The sequence below is a fragment of the Capsicum annuum genome, chromosome 6 (genome assembly GCF_002878395.1).
Source record: "Capsicum annuum cultivar UCD-10X-F1 chromosome 6, UCD10Xv1.1, whole genome shotgun sequence".
In the NCBI taxonomy this organism is placed as follows: domain Eukaryota; kingdom Viridiplantae; phylum Streptophyta; class Magnoliopsida; order Solanales; family Solanaceae; genus Capsicum; species Capsicum annuum.
The window spans coordinates 227,457,905-227,478,264 of record NC_061116.1 but is presented as its reverse complement, the minus strand read 5'-3'; the positions used below and the strand labels follow the sequence as shown (position 1 = coordinate 227,478,264).

The 20,360-nt window shown below is 33.0% G+C and overlaps 1 protein-coding gene across 6 annotated transcripts; it reads left to right on the top strand.

Annotated features, from left to right (window-relative positions):
* The first annotated feature begins 12,780 nt into the window (after positions 1–12,780).
* On the top strand, positions 12,781–18,684 carry LOC107875318. Of its 6 annotated transcripts, none has more exons than XR_007056882.1 (8): positions 12,781–12,917; positions 15,332–15,709; positions 15,843–15,965; positions 16,049–16,171; positions 16,905–17,007; positions 17,081–17,138; positions 17,216–18,528; positions 18,654–18,684. XR_007056882.1 is itself a non-coding variant. In XM_047414285.1 (8 exons), exons 1-8 carry the CDS (start codon positions 12,830–12,832, stop codon positions 18,440–18,442), a joined length of 1,932 nt encoding a protein of 643 aa, XP_047270241.1. In that variant the 5' UTR covers positions 12,781–12,829; the 3' UTR covers positions 18,443–18,684. The 6 variants fall into 6 exon arrangements, 5 of the variants coding, with proteins under 5 accessions (XP_047270241.1, XP_016577470.2, XP_047270240.1 ...); XM_047414285.1 differs by having other exon boundaries at positions 15,332–15,442; positions 15,578–15,709; positions 16,938–17,007; positions 17,216–18,684; XM_016721984.2 differs by having other exon boundaries at positions 15,332–15,442; positions 15,578–15,709; positions 17,216–18,684.
* The last annotated feature ends 1,676 nt before the right edge of the window (positions 18,685–20,360 follow it).

The following is a 20,360-nucleotide window of genomic DNA, read 5'->3' as shown; positions in this document are numbered from 1 at the left end:
ATGAAATCACCAACTTATTTTATTATGAATGGTTGATATTGATCATGTATTCAAGAATGTCAAGAAGTGTCAGTTTCCTTCTATCGAGTCCTGGAGGTACTTGTACCCGAAAAATATAGTTGTGTGCCTAGAGCCATGTCATGTTTTCACGATACTCTCAGTCAAACCATATTCAGTAGACTTCAGTCAGTCTCATGACTCAGGAAAACTCATGTAAAGGCAGTATCAGTTCAGTTTTACTCACTACTCAGTAATCTACGTAATCTCAGTAATATTTCGTCAGTCTATGGAATTTAGTAAATCTCAGTATCAGTACAATTTAGTTCAGTATTCAGTAAACTCAGTCAACTAACAGAACTCAGTAGCATTTAGTCAGTTAACAGAATTCAGTAGTGTTTCGCTAGTCATCGGAACTCAATAAACTCAGTCCATATTCAGTTCATTAAATAGAACAATCAGTAACGGTTCAGTTAATTCTAGTATAAACTAGGAAATTAGTTCAGTATAATCAGTTCAGTGTCATTTATTTGGGAGTAGGATTCAGCACCGAGCGAACCCAAGAATGGGAACTCACATGCCAGTAAAGGGTGTGATTCTTAGAAGCAGTCCTTGCATTCCAGAACTATGTAGCCAGCATAGGTTGAGACATCAATACCTGTCAGTTGAGGATAGATAAGGTGGCTTAACCTGTTAGATGAGGGTTCCCACCGTTCTCATTAGAGTACCTACCAGATGAGGGTCACTCACAGCTTGTCCTTACCAGTGGCGCAGTATTGACACCCTTTCAATTAGGGCAGAGATTGGACCCCAGCTTAGCTATTATAGCATATTTGGGGCATGTTGGTTAGATAACTACTTCCCACAATTTCAGTATCAGTCTCAGTAAAAGAATTTAGATAGTTCTTCAGGATATCAGGACTGTCAGATACAGTCAACTCAGATATAGTACGAAACTCAGCTAGTTCCATCAGATTTAGGGTTGTCAGATACAGTCATTCATGCTATCAGTTATTAGAACTCATGTTATCAGATATATCAGTTATCATTCATAATATGTTATCAGTAAATACATGTCATTAGTATTCATACTCATTAGTCATGTTATCACGAGCTCAGTTTCAGGACTGTTATATACGGTCAATCAAATCAGTTCTTCATAATGAGAACTATCAGAAACAATCATTCCTTTATCAGTAATATAGTATCACTCTCCCAGTATTCAGTAATATAGTATCAGTCTCCCAGTATTCAGTAATACAGTATCAGTTCCTCACTTATTAGTGAATTACATATCAATATCAGTAAACTCAGTCATTCAGTATCTCAATATCAGTAAACTCAGTCACTCAGTATCTCAGCATCAGTAAACTCATGTTGTCAGTATTCAGACTCAGTAGTCAATATCACCACGAGTTTAGTTCCAGTTATGTATGTATGTATTCTCACATTCATATAAGTCAGCATTGTTCATGCATATAAAACCCTTTGCATTTAGCCTACCTCACTCGTATACTCAGTACATTCAGTCGTACTGACGCATTCGTGCTATGGTGTTTTATTTGACACCATAGGTACAGAGGCACGAGTTTCAGAGCAGCAGTAGGATTGCAAATTTCAGCAATCAGTGCTTCTATTCATTCGAGGACAATATTATTATTACTTTATTACAGTATTTCAGATTAGTTTTTCAGTTCATGGAGTTAGTTGGAGACATATTCCTTCAACTTCTTATTCAGTTCAGTTAGAGGCTTTCGGACAAGATATCAAATTAGATGTTCAGACTTTAGTATTTATGTTTTTTTTTGGTATTGTTATACCATTTTTTTCAGATATGTATCAGTATTGAACCTTATGGCCTTACAGTTCATGTTTTTGCATATTTTATGAGATATTATGCAGTTTATAGGTACAGATATCAGTCATGGGTTAGTTTGTCGTCCTTTGGGGTTATGAGCACCGTGTAGCATTTCGGTTCAGATTATTGGGGCGTTACACATACCCCCATGGATAGCTGTTAAATGCCTCAAGATCCTCGAAGAGCTTTAGTAAATCGAGGCTTATGTTGTTGTTAACATCTCTCGCCCAAAGAATATTATGTACAAACCAAACCAAGCATAATGACTTCTTGTGCTTCTTTGAAAGTCCTTTACCTTTCAACGTTTTTATCAAATTTTTATTTTTGAATCTTGGACCAACAATGGACACCAGGTCATCACGATCACATGACTTGCTTTTGCCTTTTTTGGGTGTGCGGGGTGCTTTTTTGGGATTAGAATAGGTATAACTTGAGAAGGAGGATAACATTTTAGTCCAGTAACTATGGCAAACTCCTTCCAACCAAAACAAACAGGCATGCTACAGTAATTTATCCACACCTCATCCATCTTAACTTTGTTTTCATACATAAACCTACACTTGATAAGTTCATATACCATTTTCATTTGGAAACGAGCATTGTTGTCCTCTGTCAAATCAAGATATTTCCTAAAGCATCTGTCCCTGAAATAAGCATCCAATTTTTGTTATCGAAGTATTTTTCTGAAGGTGTCGAAAGATTTTCCAATGGATGGCTTAACCACGAAATCATCCGTTAAATCTACGGCACCATCTCACTGCATTCTCACAGGATAACGATCAATGCTGAAGGCTTTGACCAGCTCTTCGGTGGAAGGGTTATTAGCATCAACATCATCTCTTTTGAAACATTCCTCCTCCCCGTGTTCATCATGTTCTGCTCCCGATTGAGATAACGCTTATAAAGCAAGCTCATAGAGTGGTGGATGTAGTCTAGCTGCTTCACTTGTTCCTTTACTTGAACTTGATTCAGTTTCTGTTCTTTTGGAAACCATATTATCTAAAATTAATAGGAACATAAAATAATATATTACTGTTGATTAATGCATCGTTAAAAAGGATAATAGTAAATCAGACAAGCAAAATAGTAAAATAAAAGTTGCAACAGATCACCGATCTGTTGCACCAGGTAGTATATTTGTTGCATCATATAACCAAACTGTTGCAGTGGATGAGTAATCTATTGCAACAATACAAAATATACCATTCATCTTTTAAGACAGATGAATGGTCTGTTCAACAGATCACACAACTGTTGTGACATCATCTGTTGCAACGTATGAGTGATCTGTTGGAACAGTTAAATAATTCGTAGCAACGGCTGAGTAATCTGTTTTGACAATACAAAACATATCACTCATCTGTTGGGAAAGATAAATGGTTTGTGCAACAGGTCAGATATTTGTTGCAAAACATGAGTGATCTGTTGGAACAATTATCAACGATCAATATTATTTAGATTTCTTCCAACATAGGGTCATCTATCGCGGCAGATAAATAATCAGTTGGAAAAATCAAGTCTTGGACTTTTCCTGTAGGAAGAGTTGGTAGGATTTTATCCAACAGGAGGTTCATCTGTTGTATCAAATCATTAATATGATGGTTCTTCCATTGCACCAGATGGTTAATTAGCTGCATCAGATTTTTTATTCGAAGCCTAATCTGTTGTAACATATGGTAAAGCTGTTGCATCAGATTATTAATTTGTTACATCAGAATTATAATCTGATGGTTCCTCTATTACATCAGATGGTTGATCTGTTGCATCATATGATAAATCTGTTGCATCAGATGGTTAATATGTTGCACCAGATGGGTAATTTGTCGGAGGAAACAGTAGCACGATTTTGTTAAACAAAAAATAGCAATTTCACCATTTTTACCAATAACAAGTACAGAACAAATCAAACCAAATTGTCCTTTTGTTTTTATAAATACAAATAATAAAAATCAAACTTCAAAAAAATGTAATAAACAAAAAATATCATAATTCACTTCGAAAAGAGAAGAGAAGAAATACCAGAAATTAGGATTTTATTCAGACCGCATTTCAAATTAGTTCAACAAATATTGAAATTGTTAACCAATACTATAAGAGAAGTTGGTTCAAGTTCCTCTTTTCTTCAAAACTAAAAAGGCCATAAATTTTTACCTGTGAAAGAAGAAAAGGACCGATGAAGAATTCGAAGCTGTTGTGGTCGGAGAGCAAGGCTGTCACGTCGATTGAATCAAAAAGGAACTCAAAGCCCAACTATTTATAGTCGGATATTAAAGTCGCCAAGGATTGAAATGAGAAATTTGCAGAACAGTTGGTTGGGAGATTGTTGAGAGAAGTTATCGAGAGAGGGATGAGAGACAGGTTGATTGAATTGAAGAGGGGAACTCGAAGCCCAACTATTTTTCGTCGGGGGTTGAAGGGAGAAATTTTACAGAACTGTTGGTTGGGAGAGAGTTGAGAGAAGTTGTCGAGAGAGATGAGAGAGTGGTTGATTTGGATTGAAGAGAGTGTGGGTTGGGTTGATTTGTATTTTTGAAAAGATTAGAAAGTTTTGAAAATATTAATCAAGTCCACAATTAACTTGATCAAGTTTCCTAATAATGTTTGACCCTATCTTGGTAAATGTCACCAATCCTTCATTCAAGACTTAAAAGACACCTATTCTTCAATTTTCTCAAGTTACCTAAAATACTAAAAAATTCTTCACTTAGTAAAACTAATTTACCTTCTCTCTCTTTAAATTTTTAAATGCATAACTTTATCCTAAAAATTAAAATTAGGATATATTAATACCTAATTTACATGTTCTCTCTTCACCAATTTAATATCATTAATATCTACTCTCCTCCTTCAAAGTATTTTCCAAAAAACTTTTTGCCCCCTGTCCTCCCGCCCTCTCTCTCCCCCTTTCTCCATATTTTACGCTTCTTTCTCCTCCTTAACGTTTTCTATAGTTCTTTTGTTAGTTTTTCTTGTATAGAGGTATAAGTTTCATTGTTTAATCTTCTATTTCAACCTCAAACAATGTCAAGAATTTCATTGCTTTTTCTTCTATTTCAATCCCAGACAAGTGAAGTTGTGCCCATGAAAAAAGATATTAGGATTACATCAAATAATTTTTCATCTCATATCTATGTGTATGTTACATAAGTATTTTTATGTATCTCTCTATAGTTATGTTACATCTCAGATCTGTGCATATGTTAAGTGCATCAAACACATTTTCATCTTAAATCTCTACATATGTTATATAAGTATTTTTACATATATCTTGATCGCCAACTCTGGTAGGTTGGTAAAATATTCTATTTCTTTCAATAATTATTAGGTTTGTGTTTAATGTTTTAATTTAATGTCTTTTTCTTTTTCCGATCGAAGTTTTAATTAACTAAAAATTACATAAACACACAACTTATATTTTCAATATTATAAAAAATCTCAACTCCCTAAACATATTACAAAAATCCCAACATATACACAAAATGCTATGTATATGTTGGCTATATTATCTATAATATATTAAAAGTGTGAAGACCCTTAGAAAAGTGGTTTGAACTTTTTGCCCTTCATCAAAATACCCCCACAATAGACAAAATTGTCTTTTCACTTTTTTAAAAAAAATAATTATTATTAAATTATTATTTAAATATCTAGGATAGATGAAAAAAAATGGAAGAATCCCATATCTAAAAGGAATCAAATATAGTGTGTCAAATTTTTGGTTAGAAATCCTACACAATATTTTAGGAAAAGAAAAAAAAATTAAGAACCACATTAAAAAAATGCAGGAGAGAAAAAGATTCCTAAGCAAGTTTCTAAGGAAAATTTTTAGGAACCAAAATATATTTTTTTAAAAATATACATAGAAAAAAAAATATTTATGTAAAAAATTATAATATTTAATATTTCTAAATCAAAAGATTTTTACCTTATATAACAAAAAAGAAAAACAAAAAAAAAAGTAAGAACCAAATTTAAAAAATGCAGGAAAAAAAAAAAGGATTCCTAAGCAAGTTTCTAAGGAAAAGTTTTAGGAACCAAAATATATTTTTTTAAAAATATGCATAAAAATAAAAAATATATTTTATTTAGCTAAAAATTATAATATTTAATACTTCTAAATCAATTAGATTCTTACCTTATATAAAAAAGGAATATCTACAATTCTATTTAAGTTATTATTTGATCAAATTTTACTAGAAAAACTTGTGTATTTCTTCTACTTCTACATTTTCTTCTTATTCTTCTTATTTTTATTTTTTATTTTGATTGATGATTAATTAAAATTTTCTTCTTGGATTCTTTGGGGTTTGCTAGCTTTCTTCGTTATATGAATTTTCTTTTAAATTTTTGTTGATAACAATTATCTTAATTGTGAATAAATCATGAGATTTAGCATATCATCGTTATGTTTATTAATAGACTTTAATGATTTTTTTTGAAACAGGCTCTAATGGTTGTCGCACATACAAAATATGATGAAATAGTCTTTCTAGAGGTAATTTTAATTTCTATTATCAATTTAAATAACTTTATCTGATATATGATGCTCTGTAAATTGTAAGCATGTTTTTTCATTCAAAGTAATAGTTCAAATTGGGACATACCTTATTCAAACAACGATTATTTTTACAGATAGATGAAAAGTTTAATTTTTGCCAAAGGATACTAGGTGTATATACTATTAGATCACTATAAAATCTGAACTACATTAGTATACCAGGGGTGGTGTTCTTAAATATAAAGTAAATTGAATTTTGATTTTAAGGTTAAATCATTTGACTACCCAATTGTTCTGTTATGTAATATATCCATATTATACTAATGAGGATTTTGTCGTCTCAAGGTAAGTTATTTGGATTCGGGTGCAGATATCCAGTAGAATCTAGATGTTGAATCCTTCATGATCTCAATTTTAAGATTCGAAAATATGAATTCAGATGCGTAATTCGACTCACAATAATTCAAATATCTAAAATACAATTACAAAATCAAAATTATAAATCTGAGTTTTTCGTTTTCGTAATTTTACAAAAAATATAATCAAAATATCATGAAGTATCCAAAAATTCAAATGTGTATTTTGATTATATAAATTTTGTTTATATATAAGTTTTTCGTTACAAAATCAAAATTATAAATTATTAATTTTGATAAATATCCAAATTACATATTATTTTAACGTCAATTGTTATTTTTTAAAATGTTATTCTTTTATGTGAGACACATGCGCAAAACATGTATACTAAACTAATGTATATTAATAGGGAGAGAGAGTAAAGTAATTAAAAAAATGGGAGAGAGTGTAATTACTTTGAAAAGGATTGATATTTATGTTAACTAATGTCAAAGACACTTACGTAACCAAAAGCCCAAAACATTTATACTTCCTCCGTCACAAATTATATGTCGCTATTTTTTTTTTGGTCTGTCCCAAAAAGAATGTTGCCTTTCCTTATTTGGTAAGTTTTTAAAACACAATTACAAGTTTACCCTTAGTGATCCCACTTGATTTTAAACACTATTACTCCTTTATTTATTTATTTTTTCAATTAAAAGTGGTTCCACTTGATTTTACATACTATTACTCATTTTGTAAGAAGGGTAATTTTATAACTTTAACAAAGTAATACTTATTGCTTAAATATCGTGTCCGATCAAATGATGATATATAATTTAGAATGGAGGGAGTAACATTTATTTGCCCAACAACTAGCACTAGTACTATGACATGTGCTTAACATATACTCCAGCAGTGTATATCTTTACTGAAATTGACCTCCAGTTTTCTTTCTTCAATTGTATACTCCTTTTGTTTTTTTTAATTGTTTTTCTCAATTTTTATGAGTCAATTTGATTAAGTTTTAAAATTAAATTAAATTTGATTTATTTAATTTTTTAAAAATTAAAATTTAAATATACAATAACTACATGAAAAGTATTATAAATTATAATTTTCATTTTTTTTTCAATTTGATTAAGAAATATATCCTAAAATACTGATCAAAATTTATATTATTTGACTATTAAAACAAAAAAAAGAGAAATTAAAAAAGAATTGAGGAATTATTTTTAAAGCATTTAATTGTTATCTTAGCCATTATATTTGTCTCCATTCTTGTCAATCCTATACTTGTCACTTTTTTTTTTGTTTCCCATCTGGTGTCTGGTGTCCGGTGTCCGCATTGGAGTCCCAACTAATTCGGATCGCGCGTTGCAGGGCCCATTAAGGTAACAACGCTCCCAACAGAGTTTTCTCCATACCCAGGGTCGAACCTGTTGAATAAATTGTTGTTCACAATTTATTTGACCAAGTCTTTTGTTTGTTCTAGTCTTTGGGTTAGTTGCTGATTATCAGCAGATTTTTTTAGTCATTCGGTTAGTTCCTATTTTACTGTTATTTCTTCGTTGTAATCTAGCTATTTAAGCAAGTCATCTTCTTTGCTTCATATATCTTATTTTTGGTGTATTTAATTTTTACTATCAGTGGTACCAGAGCAAGGTTAGGAGAATTAAACATGTGGGGTTTGAACAAAACACGTAAGGGAGAGAATTTGAGAGCGAAATACGTAAGGGAGAATCTCCATGTATATACCATACACATGCATATACAAATATATAAAATATAAAGAAACATATTAAACATATTTATATATTTATGGTATATGATATAATATAGAGAAAAGACATGATTTCCTTCCTGAATTTGTCCGCTCAATTCACTTTAGCACTTAAACTAAACTTCTATTTATTTATCCCCTTAATATCTTTAAAGTGTATTATTTTTAGTGTATTATTTTTACCCCTCAAAACTGAATATCACTCTCACAACGGAGAGTGTGTTACCTCCACATCAACGCCACGTCAATGCCACGTCATTGCCACGTAAGAAATTACTATTTTTCTAAAAAAAAATTAATCCCCCATACATTATTTTTATATATATATTTTTTTAAAAAAAAAATATATATGTACTATTTTATTTAGGAACGAAAAATAAAGGAAATAAATTAAATAAATTCCTGAAAAAATAAATTTATTTGAAAGATAATAGTTGTTATATAAAAAATAGAAAGCAGTGATCTATTAATATAACATTCATATTTAAAATTTTTAAATATGAGAAAACGGCTATTAATGTAAATACTATATATGTCATAATTAAAATTCATTAAATATGACCATGTATATGTAATTATTTTTATAAAAGTGGTTAATTGTGTTTTTTTCCGTTAATAGGTAAATTTTAGTTCGATAATTTTAATAGTTTGTAAAAGTTGAGGCATAAAATTATATTTAAATATTTTTTTCAAAAGTCAAAAAAAAAAAGGCATGCCCAACTCCAACTCCAACTCTAAAAATTTTTAATTTTCATGGCCATAGCACTGCTAAATCTAACAAACTCAGTGTAGTTTTTTTTTGGTCAATTAATTATTACTCCATTAGTATATTAACTTAAAGACATGGAATCTTTATAGAAAGTAGAAACCAAGAGACGAAGCATTAATTGAAGTAGTGATGAATGTACATTGATTAGGAAGTTTCACTTTTTGCCTACACTAAATTAGTTCACTAGCTGTCATGATCTAGTTTTCTTTATGACAGATTTGTTATATTAGGATACACTTTTACTTCATACCAGGAAAAGAAAATGTTCTATTTTAAAAAGAATGAAAATGATTTACTTTTTAGAAAGAATGATCTTTTTTCATTTTTTTGGTAATAATTTAATTTCAACTTTCCACGTGATATATTTAAAACTACAAGATTAAAATTTTTTTTAATACATTTGACATAACTTTAATTTAAGACCACACAATTTAAAAGTTTATTTATTTTTTTGAACTACGTGTCAAGTCAAACTAGACGATTCTTTTTAAAACGAAGCGAGTAGTTTTATGAAATATGTAGTTTAACGTGATGATTAATAGCATCTTTATTATTCCCTCCGTCCCAAATTTTCTAATTTAATGTCTCATTTTACTTGTTATTTTTTACTTATTAAGACTAGACAATTTTTTTTCCATTATACCCTTAGTTTAATTGATTAGTCCTTGTTATTAACATTCTTGAAAAATGTTATTTAAGAGGATTACCATTAAGAGTACACCATTAAGAATATAAATGGTGCTTTGGTATTAGCCATCAATCAATATTGGAACTAATAATAAGACACAATTAAGAAGGGCAAAATGACAAAGTTACATCACTAATCATTGTTTTCTTAATTGCTGTGTCATCCCAATTGGAACGGGTAAAATAAAATGGAAGGAGTACTTATTAGGCTATCAATTGATGTTTAATTCTTTACTATAAATATTTATATGTAATTACCTTACAAGTAATGATATGATTGAGTAAATTTATTTTTCATCGTCAGTACATAGAATCCAACTCTACATTTGTGCAACAGGTGCATGAGAGCACACTTCGCATTGTTGCTACCTTGGCCTATCATTACTTGTAAGGTACTTAATCAGTTGCAGAAAATTTTAGGGTTTAGTGATTTGGCTATGGAGGCTTCAAAAATTTCATTGAAAAGATTTGGGAATACATCAAGTAGCTCGATTTGGTACATATTGGCTTATGTAGAGGCTAAGGGAAGAGTCAAGAAAGGTGATAAAATTTGGCAAATGGCTTGCCATAAAGAATGTTGATAGCAATGACATGAAAAATCCATGGAATGAAGAGAGTGAGGCTCTAATTGATCTCAATTTGGACAACAATACGCCATCCCATGACTATTTTAAAATGGGAAAATTTCAGAAATAGCAACTCTTTAACCTTAATTATAACTTTTATAGCAACAGTTTTATAATTACAAAAAGTAGTAAATTGTATTTTGTATTTTAAGTAAAATGTTGCTATATAAATACATATACAAATATATATATATATATATATGTATTACTCATAAATACATATGCACAACTGAAAAATACATATTCTTCCATTACTATGAAGTGGGTAAAATATTACTACTTTTGCTATAGGCTGTAATTTTTAAAAAGTGTTGCTATTTATTGTAATTATAGTTTTAAGGATGCTAGTTTCTGTAATTTTTCCTTTTAAAATTTGAGCCAGAATTATTGAGTTCCACAAACTGTAGTCGAACTTTATTTTATCTTGTATTTTAGTCAAGATTTATAAGTTTAATTTAATTGCATTTTAGCTAAGGTTGTCAACCGGGCCGGTCAGGCTCAACCCGACACCGGCCCAATTTTTTTCATTACCGAGCCCGGGTTCGATCAACTTACTTAATGGGTCGGTCCGTTTCGAACCTAACAGTAAAATAATTACTGACGGTCCAGCACCATCCCAATTGAGGTTTTGATCGGTCTAACCAGTCCTAACCCTAATCAACCTGGTCTGGTTTGTTTAATGATCTGGTTACCGATTCAAATATGAAAAAAAAGAAGGTCTAATTCAATTTTTCATGTTTTTTTTTAATATAAACTATTTAAAATGCTAGTTTACGGATTATGCACACATACATTCAATAGTTGACTAGAAATTAGTTAGAACAACTTAATTTGTTGTTTTAATCTGTGCTTATGTTATACTACTTTTGAAAATATGCACACACATATATACATACAATGTATACTACTAAAAATACTACTTTAATCAATATACCTACAATATATATACATTACATATTATATTAATTTTAAAAATATACACATATATATACACTGCATATTTACTACTTTAAACAATATGCATACAACATATATAGATTACATATTATACTACTTTTAAAAATATACATAAAACATATATACATTACAAATTATACTACTTTTGAAAACAAACATATATATATACACACAATATATACTACTTTAATCAATATACATACAATATATATACATAACTATTTATGAAAATACACACACATATATGCATACAATACTTAAAATACTACATTAATCAATATACATACAATATCTATACATTACATATTATTATACTACTTTTGAAAACACAAATATATACATTCAATATATATTATACACATTTTGATAAATTGAACAAGGCATATACCTTTCAGAGCTCAAAGCATTTTTGGTCCTCATTTATTGGGTTTTTTCAATTTGAGTTTTAATGATATTTTATTAAATACATTTAATTTTTAATTAATTGGAATATACACTTTTGATTCTTTTTTACTACAATAATACGCTAGTGTAATTCACAATAAAACTTAAACAAAACAGTGTGTACACAACTCATCTTTACCTTACGAGGGCAGATAGATTGTTGATAAGATACTTAGCTCAAGTAAAATTGTAAAATGTAAATTAGGAACAATAAATAATTGTGGTTATAAGGTGTTCCAAATTGGAAAAATAACATAAACATACACCTTAACTTATCATATTTACACAATTTCTTACCCTTGCAAAGTAATTTACAAAAATCTCAACTAATTATGTATCTTCGTTGAATGTATTGGGAAGCTAATTATGTATCTCGACAGACCCATAACAACAACAACAACAACAAATCCAGTGAATTCCCACCAAGTGGGGTTTGTGGAGGGTAAAATGTACGCAGTCCATACCGCTACTTCTGAAAAAGTAGAGAGGTTGTTTCCGTATCTCGACAAACCCAAAATCAAAAAAATTGTATCTTCGATGGATATATCAGGAGCTAATTATGTATCTCGACGGATCCAAAATCAGATTTTTCAATAATTATGCAAAATATCAGGATTTTCTGTAATTAAGTTTCAAACTGTCTGGATTTATGCTGTTTTCCCATTCCTTTCTTTTTCTTTCATTTTAGAAAGAAATAACTGGGCTTGAATTAACATGGTCCAAGTCCAATCCACAGGCCCAAGTCCCAACCGCGCAAATTGAACCAATTTGGCGCCCACCTTTTCTTCTTTTCTTCTTCTTTATAAATCAAAGGGTTTCAAATTTGAAAAGCTTGGTCAAATTTGACTTTTAGCAGAACAATCAGCTCAACGTAATGAGGCGAAGATTCAAATCCGCTGTTAAAAGTCCACCTAAAACCCTAAATTCTTCAGCTGGAGGCTTCAATGATGATGACCGATTTGGTACTGACAATGAACTTAATTGTTTCCGTTTTTTTTTTTTTAAAAAAATATCATTGATTGTGTTTCTCGTTTGGATCTTCTGCAATTTTAGTTTCAGCTACTGGTTTATAATGTGTTGATCCACCTTATAAATATTGGCGCGATTGATTGTGAAATGGTATGCGTATGATGATCTGCTACTGCAGAAATGTTGGCAAATGGATCTGTTTCTGAATCAAACACTAGTAATATAGTTACAACTTATGTCTCTGCATGAATTGAAATAATAATGACTGTGTTTGTCTTTTGGTTCTTCTACAATTTTATTTTCAGCTACCGGTTTATAATGTGTTGATTCACCTTATAAATATCGGCGTGATTGATTGTGAAATGGCATGCGTATGATGATCTGCTACTGCAGATAATGCTGGCAAATGGACCTGTTGCAATTGCAATAATAATTTCTTACGAGCTAAGTTGCTTGTACTCTTCACGTTTGGTGCGGCATCGGTGACGTGGGTATGGGTGCGGCATCCGCAACGAATTTGGTCAACTGATTTTGGGTGCTTTTAGCAAAATCAACAGGGAAATTCGGGACGGATACATATGATTATCTGGTATCAAAACAAAAGCTAAGATGAAATTGAAGAAAATGAAATAAGCTTGTATATAGAAATTTATGTATCAGACTTTTTCCTTTTGGAATTCTCCTCTGATCAATATTTTTGCCTTGGAATACCTTTTGTAACTTTCCCACACAATGTCCCATAATCTGGATATATTTGAATTATTTTTAGCCAAATCTTCCTACTTGCATCCATACCTGGATCTGTGCCCAGAATCTTAAAATTTAGGTCATGGACGATCCAACCAGTAGATTCATACCTGTATCGGACACACGAGTCCGAGCGAATTAGCTTACGAGAGGCGGGTTATTGTGGACTTTTCAAATCACAAAATAGGTTATACATATTGAACAGAATGACTTTGGTTGAGTCCCATTGAAGTTTTCAATTTTAACTGTTTAACTCAAGGCTACCTCAATTGATCATAGTCCAACCATGTATGAAGAAGGTCTTAGATTCTACCTTTTTCCTTATTCTTGCTGCATTTTGCTTGCACTTTCAGAATTGATACGTTGCTGCAATATGTTAAGCGGAACATCGAGATACTAAGAATGTGAACAATATGAGGTCCTTCAGCACCATGAGTCTGAGTTGTTTTTCAGCAATGATGTATTGATATGTATATGTCATATTGCATGTGTAGCTTCACCTATTTGTTGGATTTTATTTGTTTCATTTTTTGAGATGGTTTGGGCATGTGAAGAGAGGAGAAGTGTAGATGCCCCAGTGAGGAGGTGCGAGAGGTTGGATACAGTAGGTACGAGGAGAGGTAGAGGTTGGCCGAAATGTATTGGGGAGAGGTGATTAGATTGGACATGGAGCAACTTCAGCTTATCAAGGACATGACCTTAGGGAGGGTATGGAGGTCACATATTAGGGTAGACGGTTAGCAGGTAGTGGAGTATTGTATTGCTTTTCGACGGGCATAGGCTTGGCGGCGGCTGTTGTACTGTTATCCTTATTCTTGTAGTGTCTTGCTTTTGATTTCGATTAGTATCTAGTGTTTCAGTTATTGCACTATTTTGTAGTGGTTACTGTTTCCTTATTAGTTGCTGTTTTTTCTATGACGTTTTCCTTTTCATACCTTCTATGATTTGCTATACTCGAGCCGAGGGTCTTTCAGAAGCAACCTCTCTACCTCTAAAAGGTAGTGGTAAGGTCTGCATACACTCCACCCTCCCTAGACTCCACTTGTGGGATTTCACTGGGTATGTTGTTGTTGGCTCCGTATAAGCTTCAGTATCTTACTCTTAATAGCAGTAGAAATGTGTCTTGAAGCAAGATTTCTAAGAAGAAAGTAGCTTATTTCCTCTGCCAAACCAGATGAATATTGGATATAATTGATTTGTAGGTGATTACAATAAATTTCTCTGATTACCCTCAATTGATTGAAGTTCTGATGTAAGCACAGGAGATTTTATAAAACTTCTTCCTTATTCATGAAGTCTCTTTTTTGCCCTTTTTTATATTGATGTGTTTCATGTGGACGGTATTTTACTAGCAGTAAGATGATATGAACCTAAACCATTTGAGATCCTGGCAAGTATCTGCACTCAGCATCCACATATGAGTTTTGCTTTTGGATTAAATGGAGAGAGCCAGACTTACCATGGATATATTATTAATTCATTGTCTTTGTATAAGATATTGTATGTCTTCGTTAGTTTCTTGCATTTTGATTTGATTTGTTTGGACATTTTTTCCTATATCTTATTTATTATCATGTTAACATTTTGTGCTTGATATTTGACCTGTACCCACCCTTTGCCCCCCTTACTATTCATAACATTTGTAGTACTTCACTGTTAGATGTGATCAAGGAGAAAAAGGTCACATCCCCAGATAACGAAGCAGATCCTCTTCCAAATGCTGGAAGAGTTGCATTATCCAAAAAATATCGGACAGCTCGCAACCCCAATTGTAAGATTGTTCTTTTCTTGACGATCCCCTTTTATTACTACCCATGTCCTAATCAGTTTATTATTTCAGAAGATGTTAACTGCTTCATCTTTATCCCTCTAAATTCTGTAAGAAATAATAGTATCGTTAGTGCAGCTGATACACCCAAAACTTCAGAGTATGCTTTCTTCAAGAAGTTGAAAAAGAACATTGGCCCTAGCAATCCAGATCTTCTCCATAGAGGGAGTAAACTTCCAAAGATCTCTCAACCTAGTAATTGTATCTCAGGTGGTTTGCATTTTGATTTGTAAATAGTAAACTTTCTTGTTCCCCAAAAACTCTAAGCAAATTCAACTTTCTTTATTTTATTTAGGAACCACCTTCTATTTGAAGGGTTTAACTAATTATGCTGAATATGCAGACACAACAAGCATATACAACGTGCTGAAGTACCCAAATAAGGACCTTAAAATCCCAATTCAAGCAGAAAAGAAATATCAGAGTAATGAATGCCTGTCCTTTTCACCTGTTGATGGTGTCATAGGTAGGAAGCAGATTATACCACATACAAGTAGTACAAGCATCTGACTCTGTATGGTCAATTACTAATTTTGACGATCTTCGCAGTACACCAAAATGCAGGCATATCAAAGGAGACAAAACTTAAGTACTTTTCACTCCCAACTGCAGTGACTCGTGTAGATTCAGATTTGCAGCTGTCACCCCTTGCGGGTCCATCAAATCATTCAGGTTTTCAATTCTTTCTGAAAAAATGATACTGAATGCATAATTACACTATCATCCCTCACCTCTCACTTTCCATGGGTAAATATCGCCTTATGAGGTGGATTGGGGAAGAACTAGAATGGCTGCTTCATTACTGAACATTTATATTTATCCAAGAAAAGAAGGAAAATGAAGCACTAGGGAACTATCTTGCATGGACTCTCTGAAAATGGTGCCGCACCCATGTCGGATCCTCCAAAAATACTACTTTTGGAGGATCCAACACACGCTTTATGACATTTTTAAGAGTTCGAGCAACATAGCCAGGGAATGATATTACTGAATCCTTGACACTAAGACCAGAATCTTGCTGTTATTCTTTCTTTCTCAACATAGTCTTTAAGTCGTTCGAGCTAGATTAAGGTCAATCTACCACGTTCCTTATGTTAGCACTCTTATGGCCATAGTTTTTTGCACAGCAGCAAGACCTCAAGAGGAGGCTTTTTTATCCATGATGAAACAAGAATGCGAGCTTGTCTGTTTGAATATGTGCTCCATTGTTTTTATAAGGTGGGGAATCATATCTGTGTCTTGTTTTGTCTGTGTTCTGTTGTTATGTTATTGTTAGCTGACTGTTTTTGTTAAACTCAGTCAACTGGTTATGGTGCTTTCTTTTTATCAGTTAACGGGCATTTGATTAGACTTAGACGAAAACATAAACATCTGTTCAGAGACATTTACATCTTATCATTCTTAGGGACTCAGTACTCTGGTAATGGGATTTTTGCAGCAAAGAGGCAGAAACTTTGTCAGCGAGCAAATGAATTGTTTCTTAACGTCGAAAAACTCAATTCTGAAAGGTCATCCATATTAAGGTTTTCAGTTGCTTTTGTATCTTGATAAGTTCCATCTCAAGTTGACTTAGGTTTCCAGGTTTGATTTGGTTTCTGCACTTCTCAAGCGGCTGTTCCCTGGAAGGAAGGAGGATGAAGTATGATCTCTTAGCTTTTTCAGCAACCATATAAGTTTAAGTTATTTTCTTTTTCTTGACTTCTGTTGAAATTTCAGGGTTTCTGGGATTCACAGGTCAGGAAAGGGGAAAATGCAAGTACTAGCTCACTTGCATATGCTAAGCCAGATCATGCAAACTCACGACCTCTTTCAAGGCACATAGAAGATGTTACAGCACCAGAATATAGGATGAGCGAGGATGATTGCTGTCCCAGTAATTTCTTTGGTAGGCCAGAGGAGAGAGTTACCCCAGAGTTGGATGACTTCACTTCTTCTTTTCATCCCATTGGCTTTGATTTGGAAGCTGGTTTGCACTATGAAGATGCAGATAATAGTCAAATTTCAAACAACAAAATAACTATAAATTTGTGGGATCAGAGTGATTCATCGCCTTCCTTATCCTTTGAGCGTCATGGGCTTGCTGATCATTTCCTACCAGATAGACTTCATAGTGCATATGTACCTGTAAGTAGAGGAGCGCAAAACTATTTCTTGGATTGGGATTTCAATGAAGAGGACAATGATCCTGTATTAGCCATTTCTACTATCAGAGGGAATAAATTGTATTCACCAATAGCCACCTCACGGCAAGTTGATTACCAGCAGAGTACAGAAAAGAAGCTTGATGCGCTGGCATTGTGTTCATCCTCTTTATTTACAAACTCTGAATATTCTGATGTGCAGCCATATTTTTGTTCAACAAGCTTTCAGCAGAAATTCTTTCCAACTGATGTCTGCTCCAAGGATTTTGGAATGATTCTTGAGCATGAGGACTATGCAGTTGCAAGAATGGACCGGTTTGATCTACCCTTGCTATGTTACTCAGAGGAGCAAGGTCTTCTGGAATATTGCAATACTGAGGATCCATTTGCAAGCGGCACTGCTATCGTCCCATATCTCAGTCATCATGAGAAGAATCATTGTGATTCTGATGCCCTCTTGCCAATGGCCTTGGATACTTTTGGCTGGAAGTTCTTGTCAGCAACCAGTTCCCCGTTGCAGAGGGGTTTATCTACTTATCAATCTTTAAGACTGCCTCATAGAGAAGATACAATTGGTCTAACACAAGAGGAGATCAAAAACAGCTTGTATAGTTTAAACCCAAGAGAACTTGCTCCGCAATCAGTTGACCATGCATTAAACACTGACATCTGGTTCTCTTGCAACTCTGAAGTATCTTGTGACAAAGCTGGTGGCAGATCGCTATTACTTGCTAATGCAAGCTGGATTACATCTGTGGAAGAAATTTCCCCTGATCATTGTGATGAATGGACATGGAGCTGAAGATTCTCATATATTTCTGCAGGTCTTATAATCATAGTAAATAATCATATGATGGAATAGCAGGGTTGCCCCCTATCCCACTAAAGGTATGTTCTGTCTCCGTGATCATCCTTCGTGTGGCCCTGTTATACTTACGTCGTATTTGAGATTCAGGACCATGTAAATACATTTAGTTCAAAACCAAATAGAGTTTCTTCTTTTTTCCCAACAGAATGGAATTCCACCTAGGAAAACATTGTTGATATCGGGGCGTTTCTTGCACTATCTTGAAATTAACTACTATGTGCAAGCCACCATTTTCTGGAAGCATTCAACGCCATATACACAGTGCTTTATGGTAACATATGACTTTCCTGGCTTGGGACCAGGCAATTCCCCAAATTAAGGTATGTAGCTGGACCTGTAGTAGTACATTGTTTTTTGAGGTTGCAAATAGAAAATTTAGTAGTTCTGGTATTTTGATGTCCCATATTTCATTCACTAAGTAAACAAATGTCAGATAGGTATCTATACATTCATCCCCAAGATTTCGGTCTTGAGATAAAAAACGCAACGCATGATGTGCAGGCAAGGCGCACATTACGGGTTTGAAACCTGCCATGGACAAAAGCCTAGTATTTTAGTGGAGAAGGATATAGGGGCAGGTCCATTATCCACTAAGTCTCGTACCGTGTGATACTAGACCTCGTTGAATTCTTGATTCCTTTTAAAAAAGGTATCCATTATATACAGTATTTGCTGATGGCACTTTCTGAACAACATTGCTGCAAGACCCCATTAGTTTTCTTTTTTCCATATAACGTGACACTGCATAGTGCATACCATGTAGCTGGGAAAAGGCAAGGATAGCGAAAGCTAAGAATAATTATATCCAAGTTTAGAGGGTTGGCAATCTCTTATGACAGTACTGTTTGTATAGGGAAACTGTTAGGAGACTTCGAGTTTGTTTCTATACCATTTCACACAAATAGTTGTACTCTTACTTCTCAAAAACATTTTTGTCTTTTCTTGAATTCGTATTCCTTATTCCCATAGTAGGACACTAATATCTAGCAATAGAATAGTCAAATATCTTGAATTATCATGCAAGGGTAGCGAAAGTTACGAGTAGTGTTATCCGATTTGGAGGTTCCTAATGATAAATTTATATTGGGAAATGATTAGAAGCCTTCCAACTTTTTTTGGTTTCCCACCCGGCATGAGGTACCTGCTTTGGAGCCTGAGACATCTAGATTTGTGCCAAAAAGTTCCACTTTGAAGGTAGAATGCTCTCTATCAAAGACGACTTCATGCGTGGAGTTAAAACCCAAGATCTCTCGTTAAGCCTTCAATATATACACCACTTCATAAATTAGTGACACCTTTTCGGTTCTCAAAATCCTATTTGTCTTTGCTTGAAATCCTTGTTGCTGACTCCTGATGGGGTACTAGCTTGCACATAGCAAATGAATAGTCAAGTGTGTGATATCATCCTGTAGTGTGCTTTTTGTTCGTTTTCCTTCGTAAAAAGTTTGTACAAGTACCGAAGGCGTGACCTAGTGGTCAATAAAGTGTGTTGGAAACCGTGAGGTCTCAAGTTAAGATGGAAAAAACACTAGGGTGATTTCTTCACATTTGTGACATGTCTAAGCCTTGGTGGATAGAGTGAGAGGTAGCAAGGTAGCGAATATCTCGTAGAATTAATCGAGGCATTGATAGAAGATAGTAGATACCTTGTAAAATTAATCAATATGCATGCAAACTAACTTGAACATCACGATTATTAAAAATAGTTAGAAGCCTTCCAATTTGATTATCCACCTTCCCATAAATTTGTGACTCCTTGTTGGGGCAGTAGCTAGTATATAGCAAAAGAATAATCAAATGTTGAATATTATCTTGCAGTGCGCTTTTTGTTCGTTTTCCTTTCCAAAAGCTG

Coding starts and splice junctions, on each gene's coding strand:
- LOC107875318 (XM_016721982.2), top strand. CDS start 12,830: ATGAGGCGAAGATTCAAATCCGCTGTTAAAAGTCCACCTAAAACCCTA. Junction 12,918..15,331: donor CAATGATGATGACCGATTTG/GTACTGACAATG, acceptor CTTCACTGTTAG/ATGTGATCAAGGAGAAAAAG. Junction 15,966..16,048: donor ACCTGTTGATGGTGTCATAG/GTAGGAAGCAGA, acceptor CGATCTTCGCAG/TACACCAAAATGCAGGCATA.